At 45.1% G+C, this 8,931-nt stretch overlaps 2 protein-coding genes across 2 annotated transcripts; both read right to left on the bottom strand.

The window, feature by feature from the left end:
- Positions 1-240: 240 nt before the first annotated feature.
- On the bottom strand, positions 241-879 carry LOC109763735 (uncharacterized). The gene has a single exon (XM_020322597.1). The coding sequence runs from the start codon at positions 877-879 to the stop codon at positions 241-243; it is 639 nt and encodes a 212-aa protein (XP_020178186.1).
- A 1,395-nt stretch (positions 880-2,274) lies between these two features.
- Positions 2,275-5,744, bottom strand: LOC109763738 (F-box protein At3g07870). Its single transcript, XM_020322601.4, has 3 exons — positions 5,462-5,744; positions 3,947-5,109; positions 2,275-2,601 (listed from the first exon to the last, which is right to left on the bottom strand). Exons 2-3 carry the CDS (start codon positions 5,081-5,083, stop codon positions 2,440-2,442), a joined length of 1,299 nt encoding a protein of 432 aa, XP_020178190.1. The 5' UTR covers positions 5,084-5,109; positions 5,462-5,744; the 3' UTR covers positions 2,275-2,439.
- Between the last annotated feature and the right edge of the window lie 3,187 nt (positions 5,745-8,931).

Genomic DNA, 8,931 nt, shown 5'->3' on the forward strand with positions numbered 1-8,931 from the left:
AGGATAGATATCGTCACCTAGGTAGTATCCTTTGTCGCAGTTGTGGTCGTTGATGTTAACATTCACCGGCGGGTTGTTGCCTTCGGCAAGCCTTGCAAACACCGGCGAGCGTTGAAGCACGTTGATATCATTGTGTGATCCGGCCATGCCGAAGAAAGAGTGCCAGGTCCAGAGATCTTGTGAGGCCACGGCCTCAAGTATGACAGTGCAAGCCCTGACATGGCCCTTATACTACCATTGTCAAGCAGAAGGGCAGTTCTTCCACTCCCAATGCATGTAGTCTATGCTGTCAAGCATCCCTGGGAAGCCCCTGCTGGCATTCATCGCCAACAAGCAGGTTGTATCTGCAACAGTCGGTTCTCTTAAGTACTCAGGGCCAAACACGGCAACCACAGCCTTCCAGAACTTGTACATGGACTCTAGGCACGTAGACTCGCTCATACGGACATACTCGTCAATGAGATCACCGGGCACTCCATATGCAAGCATCCGGATGGCTGCAGCGTATTTCTGATAAGATGAGAAGCCAATCTTTCCATGGGCATCCTCTTTGCACTTGAAATAATTATCGTATCCGACCACCCCCTCTCTAATACGGTTGAAAACATGCCTAGCCATACGGAAATGCCGCCGAAATTTCTGATGTTTGAACAGTGGGTTGGTTGTGGCCAAGTAGTCCTTCCATAGAAGCAAATGGCTGCTCTCTCGGTTGCGATTCAACGCCGGAATGTGCCCCGGGATCGAGCCCCAGAACAACGGTCGCTGCCTATTAAGGTGGTCATGGACCAACACAGCAGCCGGCATCTCCTCATCATCGGATGAGGAATCGTCGGAGTCGCTCAGAAAATTGTGGAAAAAGAACTCGTCGGCGGAGTACATTTGTACCTTGAGGCAAACTGTCGAACAACTTGCGGGCGTCGACGAAGGAGCTGGCCGGCGAAGAGACGCGCGCCTCCCCTGGACCAGTTGGCTGGCCTGGCGGCGTCAGCGGGGCGGTGTCGGACGAAGGAGCTGGTCGGGGCCGCAGGGGGCGACTTCGTGCTCGCGGCGACGTCGGAGAGGGGGAGGGGGAGCTGCGGTGGCCCGGCGGCGAGGCGGTGCGGCAACGTGGGTGGCGGTGGCGTGGGAGGTGTGGAGGCACGGACTACTGGTAGAGACACCGGAACTGGGCGGCGGCGGTGACAGGCGATGGGGCGGGGCAGAGGATGGCCAATGTGCCACCGACTAGCGGCCAGGGGAGGAGTAGGCGAGCGTCGCGCGCGTCCGCTTCGTGTCCGCGCCGACGCAAATCAGACCCAAAATTGAGCCGGAAATGGGTTGGCAGACAAACGAAAAGCGGACGCGTGTTCGTTTGGGTCGGCGCGTTGGACCGACTTTTCTGTCAGCGTCAATCCAAATGGACGCGCGCGGACGAAATGCCTCCGCGCGTTGGAGTTGCTCTTAACATGTTATCCTTGGAATCCAATTGCCATTCCATATGTTAGTGCTTTCACCATTACTATTCTCCGGATTAGACCTTGTTTAAGCACTTCTTTCCCTTCGTTACACAACACTCCACACCTGAGAAAGGGTGGCTCCCCACTTCCGCCTCTAACAAATCAGTAGGTGGGAAATAAACAGATTTCAATATACGAGCACCAAGAGAATGTGGGGCTTGGATCATCCTCCATGCCTGTTTTGCGACCATTGCCAATTTATAGATTTGAGCGTCTCTAAAACCAAGTCCTCCCATATATTTTGGCACAGTGAGGTCATCCCATGAAACTCACGCCGTTTTTCTCTTCCCATTCTTACTTCCTCACCAAAACTTCCTCAACATAGTATCAATTTGCTGGCACAAGCCACATGCAAAAATAAAACATGACATGGGAAAGGTCGGGATAGGCCAAAGAAGACAGTTCTCCATCCGTCCCTGATCCCTCTTCCACAAGTATAGTGTTCAAAGCGCTTTTATATTATGGAACAAAGGGAATATGTATTTGAAGGAACCATTCTAAAGACTTCCTGCCATCAGAGGGCAAGCCTAAGCATCTCTCCTTTAAAGACTCATTAGGAACATCAAGAATGGTTTTGATTTGCTCTCTCATCCCTCCCTAGCATCCCTTACCAAAGAAAATGACATTAGTCGAACAAGGTCAATATAACACAAGAAAAAATAAATAGATCTGACTTGCGTGGCTAGATCGGATTGTTCTGAGGTTTGAGATGTTTTGTTCCACATGGCTTCACTCTTTTCTACGTCCAGAATGGTAATCGATCCATATTGACATCGCGTTTGGAAATCACACGATCAAGCTTATTTTCTTCCGTACCAAATATAAATATATGTTCCAAAATAAGCTTCATCAAGCAAAAAGAACAGGGTAGCAGCAATATTCTCTAAAAAATAACTAGGCTGACATTTGAAAACTATTTTTGCTGGACCATGGTTGAAATTGTCTATTGGCAATTGGTAATTCTTGAAAGCGTGCCCAGTTCAGCGCAGCCTTCCAGACGCTGCAATAAAAGCAAGGCTTGATGCGACATACAGTCTTCACAGAGTGCATAAGGTTCGATGGCTTCAAGGGTGCCATAGCAGCCGCAGATAGTGCAACGTTCAGCCTGCAAGAGCAAAGGCATGCATCAGATCTTCACTCAAAACCCAAGATATATACTGCCAGTGCCAAATGATTCTGTAGTGGTGAATGGGGGAATGAATCATGGCTAGCAGTTGCTCAATTCTCACTTGTTTAATAACATAAAATGAATAGTTGAATACTATGTAAAACTACAGCACGGGGAAATAATAAGCAAGAGGTAATCAACATGAGTAGGCAATCTACCAATCTAACATAGCTGGCAATTTATTTAAATTCATTGGAGAAAATATGTATGTGTATGTGTCACTAAGAGTAGACAATTCTCTAGATAAGAGAAGGGGTACACAAACTAGGACACTAAAATATACTCCCTCCGTTCCATAATGTAGTGCGTATAGTTTTTTTGGAAAGTCAAAATTTGAAAACTTTGACTAAGTTTGGCATTCTAGTAGCTCTAGTGGTTAGCCAACCATGCACTGGAGCTAAATGGCGCGGGTTCGATTCCTCACGAGAGCGATTTTTAACTCCGCCTATATTTGTCTCAACATAGCTGGTCCCAAGCACAGGTAAAGGAGGAGGGTTGTGATAGGCTTGGCGAGCCAACGTCAAAACTCAGCCACTCTTATGGAGATGAAACCCAAAAGATTTTGTTGTTGTTGTATTCTAGATGTACATGTTTTTATCCATAAATTTGGTCAAAGTTTGTGATGCTTGACTTTTTAAAAAATCTATATGCACTACATTATGGAACAGAGGGAGTAGGTAAAATGTCATCAATTTATAACAGAATTAACCATCAAAATCCAAATAGGAGGAGCAGCCACAAAAGTAAACTGCACAAGTCTGAACACCGGTGCTGTAAGTACGTGTGTGGCGACCATTGCAAATCAGACCCTTTTTCTTGATTTTTTTTCTTTTATACTGGGAGTGATTTGACACACATCTCCAGACAAACACTTCTTACATGTGATATTTATCACTGGTGGATCTTTGAATAAAAGTTAAAGAAGCTTCAGCAATCTAAATTTATCAATGCGGCCATTATTTCCGTTGTTAAAAAGAAAGGAATCGTAATCTGCGGTTGCCCAAAACTGAACAGCTTTGACAGCTTCTACAATAAAAAGCTAACTGTAGAACAAATATCATCAATCAGACCTAATGACCATCATTTTCTTTCCTACAAATACATACAAATCAATTTGAAGGGCATACACAACTGTTTTTCGTAAATGCACCTGTAATTCTTTAACCCCACAGATGTTCCCTACGCTGCCTAAAAAAATTATCTCTAAGATACAAGAAAAGAAGCAAATAATAGTAAGGACAGGCTGCGTACATAATTGCAAGTGTACGAGGACAACACTCACCTCAGAAGTGAAAGTGCTCTCTGTAGACAACAGACTTCCAGTGTAAGTACCAACAAATGTGGAATTTCTCATCTCGAAATCAGTGAAAGTCTTCGTAATTGGATTGTAGAGCCTTAGCCGTCCTGGTGCAGAGAGGACTATCCTCCCGTCACTTAGAATTTCTAAGGGTTGGGCAAAGAGAATTTCATGCTGGCCATCTATGCTGTACCTTTTATTCCAGACAGATTCCTCAGCATCCATCAAAAACCACAAGTCCAGAGAGCTATATTCAGAATTGTGTGCCATAACTAAGAACCCATCCAAGCATACCAGCGATAGCTCCATGAATAGACTAAAGTAACCGCCATTGCACACTGGCATTGGACCTTGGACAATCCCCATCCACTCCTCTGTCTCAAGGTTGAACGAAGCCATGCTACCTGGTTTGACATGATCCCCACAAAATGTGAAATATTTGTTTAGAAAGTCCACCAAGAAATAGACAACTCCGTTGACGACAACACTTTTGTTACGGTTACTTGTGACAGGGGCCGGAGGGCCCTGTTTGCCCCTCCATCTTGCATGGCGACCATCATCAAGGGTGATGACCTCACAGAGCATTGGGCTGCACTCACCGTAGGAATCATCAATGCTAACACAGCGCAGGGCCTTGTACTCTCCCGTGGAGACAACCTGTCCAAAGTCAAATGATTGTGGGAAGAACTTTTTCACATGTGCATGCTCCTTTGCAGAGCGACTGGGTAATGCAAAAGTATCCCCCGTGGCAGGGTTGATCACATGGCGGGTCGAACGGTGCTCATTTCTGGCGACACAAATAAGGTCCAGGTGGCGTGTGCATTCCAACCGGGCATTCTTCATGCTGGTGGCTATCCGCTTAACGACATGGCCAGACAAGTCCAGAATCTCAATGGTGCCTCTTTCGAACGATTCACCGCTACATGTGACAATCAGTGGCCCGGGGTGGTGGGACTTGTGCGCTGCAACGAAGAGCGGATCTGAGAGGAGGGACCTCCAGGATCGGGAGACTGCTCGGAAGAGGCATAGCGTCTTTGCCGGGAGGCGCACGAGGATGTGACGCAGCATGTCTTCAGGCAGCACGCCATTGCTGGATGCGGCGACGCGCACCTTCTGCTGCATCGCTGAGGGCAGGCGTCACACTTTGCCTGCAACAACAAGAACAACAGGGGAGTACGCTTATCATGTTGCTCAATAATCTGGCGAGAATAGGCGAGCAAGAAACCCAAATATGCACAATAGAGACAACAGGTTCGCATCAAGTGGGAATTATTTTTTTGATTTTCATTCTACTATGCACCAATCTTAGGTCTATTGCATTGCCCTTGCCTATGATTACGACGCTACGAAATTAGTAGGTGCCACTGCAAACGTCTAGGGTTCCGGAAGCTGATTAAAACCTAAATCTAAGCCTAGTAAATCATCTACTTGGTGACGCTCCAGAGATAGGGGCTTGACCGGTGATAAGGGGACGGCCAGGAAAGAGGGAGGGGTTGTTACCACGTCGACGACGCTGGTGAGGTGCGCGGGCGCGCGGCCGGGACGGATGGATGGCGGCGAGATCGGAGGCGGCGCGGGAGCAGTGGCGAGTGGAGACTGGCGTCGCCTAGTCCCGGGGGGCGACGCTGGTGAGGTCGCGGGCGTGCGGCCGGAGGAGGTGGATGCCGACGAGGCCGGAGGCAAAGCGGAAGCGGTGGCGACTGGCGAGCGGAGAGAGGAGACTGCCGTCGCCGGCCGACTCGACTGGGTTAGGCGGGGCCGCTGGTAGCCCAAAGTAGTCGCCAGGGCTATATCTCTCACTTACAGCGGGATGTAGCCAGGCCTCGCCTGAATCTTTTCCGGCTGGCTACAGTACTGGGCCGACACAGTGCTGTACCGGCATTTTGCACTGTTCTGCTTTTTCCCCTTTTTTCCTTTTTTTCCTCGGTTTCTTTTGTTGGTTTTTAAAAACTTCCCTCGGTTTCCGTTGTTTCTTTCTCGATTTTTACTGTTTTCTACTGTTTTGCAATGGTTCCTTCGTTTTTCTTTACATTTTTCTTTCATTTTCTTTCTTGGTATTCTCTTTATTTTTTTCCTTCACCATTTTTAGTATCCACTACAAATCTGACGTCAGATTTTTAGCATGTTTTTCATGGCAAATTATGTTTGTCGGGGATGGCAATTTTAATTGGCGAGCACAGCAAATCTACCTTAGTTTATTTTTTGTCGGGAATTTGTCGTGCTCGCCAACTAAATTTTCCATCCTTGTGTCAACGTAAATTGTCGTGAAAACCATTTGATTTGCCTTGGCTACAAATCTGACGTCTAAATTTTAGCAATTTTGTTTATTAAACACATGTCTATTTTCTTTCAAACATAATGTAAATTTTTCGTATACATCCGGAACATTTTTGTATACACATTTAACTTCTTTAAAACACATGATTAAATTTTTCAAAAAATATATGTTTTGATGTCTACTTTTTCCTCATACACACTATACATTATTCGTATACATCTGAGACATTATTTTCATACATATTTCACATTTTTTTAAACACAAGATTAGCATTATTTTCAAATATATATTATGATGTCTATGTTTCTCATATACATTATATGTTTGTTGCATGGTTAACATTTTTTGAATACATGATTAACATTTCTCAGAATACTACATCCGTCCTGGTTTATTGGCCTCCATTGTATTTTCTGCCAAATTTTAACCATAGACTTAAATAATAAAATGTTCATGCATGTCACCAAAATTTATATAATTGAAAACTATGTTCACGTACGAATTCAATGATATAATTTTTGTTGACATGCATTAACATTTTGTTAGTTAAATATTTGATCAAAATTTGGCACAGACTACAAAGGGGACCAATAAACCAGTATGGAGGTAGTACATGTTTTTTCAACATTTTGTTAAACATTTTTAAATATAAGTTGTAACGTATTTTGAATTGTAAAAAACTTTTTTTGCATTACACAAACATTTTTGCACATAGTATAAACATTGTTTGGAATGCATGTACATTTTTTAATGTCACAAACATTTTTTTGAAAGCTATCAACATTTTCCAAAATTACGCTAACAAAGGTTTTGCACTGAATTAACATTTTCAAATGTTTGGTGAATACTCTTCAAATTTATTAATTTATGTTTTGTTGGTATAGAATATTTCAAAAATATAAATAAAAGAAGAAAACAAAATGGGGAAAACGAATGATTTAACGCGTACGTAAGCAAGCAACAAATAACCTACTACTGGGCCCGGCCCATTTAAATGTTGTGTTGAGGCGATGCTCGCTTCTACCTCGGTAGCAGCAGGGTATAGTCGCACCCCAAAGTAGTAGGGACTAGGGAGCGTCTCACATTATTCGTCGGGCCGGCCTGAATGGGCTTCCTCTTGGTTTGGTTTGTACTATCCTTGAAGGAGAAATGTGCATCAGTTTTGTCACATCCTCCTCCAAATTTATTTTTCGTGTTTGCTATTTTTCATGCACCTCAAAAAAAAATTCAGGCCTCACTATAATCCGTGCATGTGCTCGACGATGAGACATGACGGCGAGCCCGAGCCAAGAACTGGTTGGAGATGAGTACACCGCACCTCACCACTAGTTGCCTAAGCCATCGCATTAAGTTGCATACCAATTTCAGTCCCTTACTTTAGTTGCCATACCCGCATACTAAAGAGATTCTGTTATGTTTCTTCTTAGATAACCGAGACCTGACATGGGACTAGTTTTTATTTGATAAGTGATAAAAAGAAACATAAACAAAGGCCCACTCAAAAAAAGATAGAATAAGAGAAAGTCTTTTGAAAATGGTTTAAAGCAGGACTTAGTGTTGGGGGTGTCGTGTGCATCTAAGCCACCTCGCACATCGATTTCCTCAACTTAGCGCACATATTGAATGATATCAACTGTGGGGGCCGAAGAGTGAGGGCAACCCCCTTCCCGAACAACCACACACATAGTCCCTCGCCATCCACAAATTTGAGCGAAAATCATTGCCCTCCGCTGTGAATGAACTGCATAAAAATGTGAAAAAGAGGCATCTCTCCTCTATTCATCTATATGCCTCTCTCTCCATACACCCCCCCCCCCCCCCCCCCCCCGGCCGGCGCGCATGCGCATTGTGTTCCCCTTACAACAGAACATGAAAAATCATGTGCCATATAAATCCATTCATCGCATGCTAAAACGAACACCGACTTGGCATCACTCATGTCTCAGGACTATGGGTGAAAACCTTAGATCGGGCTTTTGCCAGGTCGAAAGGTGGTCGTGTCCTTGACATCACTTTCTCCTTGGAGGGTTCATTTGTGGTCCCTGAAGAAGGTTGTCAAGGAGCGTTTGGTTGAAGGGTTCGCAGGTGGAAGCGCTATGCATTTTCGTGACAAGCTATGTTTTGGTCCGCCCTGCAGCAATGTTTGTCTCTTCTCAGAGATGTTCGTGTCGACGGTGAAGCCTCGGCGATCAAGGTCCTTGATGGCGTGCACGGTTCTTGTTGCCTTGCATAGTGCTCAAGGCTGCACATTTGGTGATGGTTGTCGGTTTCAAGTCCAACAAGTGGTGCAACAGTGGTGTTCGGTGGAACATTCTTTTTTTGCGAAAGTCGTGTGATGTCCTTCGGCGGCGGTTTCCGACTCTCCAGGTCATGCATGGTGAAGTGCGATCGATGAGCAGGCGAGTGACTTTACCACAGACTTTCCTGCTTTTCCGGTCCTTTTCTGTGGTGCTACGTGCTAAGTTCGAGGTGTGACTAGGAATAGTTTGTTCCGTCTCTCTTCTCTGTTCCCTACTATTTCTTGTTTGAGTGAAGTGTGCTACATCATATAACCATTGTGCTGTATCTGGTTACTTGCTTTTGTGAAATGAAAAAATGGTTCAGTCTGGATTTCGCCCGCCCGCCGTAGTTGCCCTACAAAAATGTCATGATGCATGTCAGTTTGTTAGCAGCTTTGCATGACGTTAGTCGA

The sequence above is a fragment of the Aegilops tauschii genome, chromosome 6 (genome assembly GCF_002575655.3).
Source record: "Aegilops tauschii subsp. strangulata cultivar AL8/78 chromosome 6, Aet v6.0, whole genome shotgun sequence".
NCBI classification, from domain to species: Eukaryota; Viridiplantae; Streptophyta; class Magnoliopsida; order Poales; family Poaceae; genus Aegilops; species Aegilops tauschii.

Excerpts from the sequence above, each read along its gene's own strand:
- LOC109763738 (XM_020322601.4), bottom strand. The coding sequence starts at position 5,083 with ATGCAGCAGAAGGTGCGCGTCGCCGCATCCAGCAATGGCGTGCTGCCT. Across the intron at positions 2,602-3,946 it reads AGAGCACTTTCACTTCTGAG|GCTGAACGTTGCACTATCTG; the intron begins GTGAGTGTTGTC and ends TTGCTCTTGCAG.
- LOC109763735 (XM_020322597.1), bottom strand. The coding sequence starts at position 879 with ATGTACTCCGCCGACGAGTTCTTTTTCCACAATTTTCTGAGCGACTCC.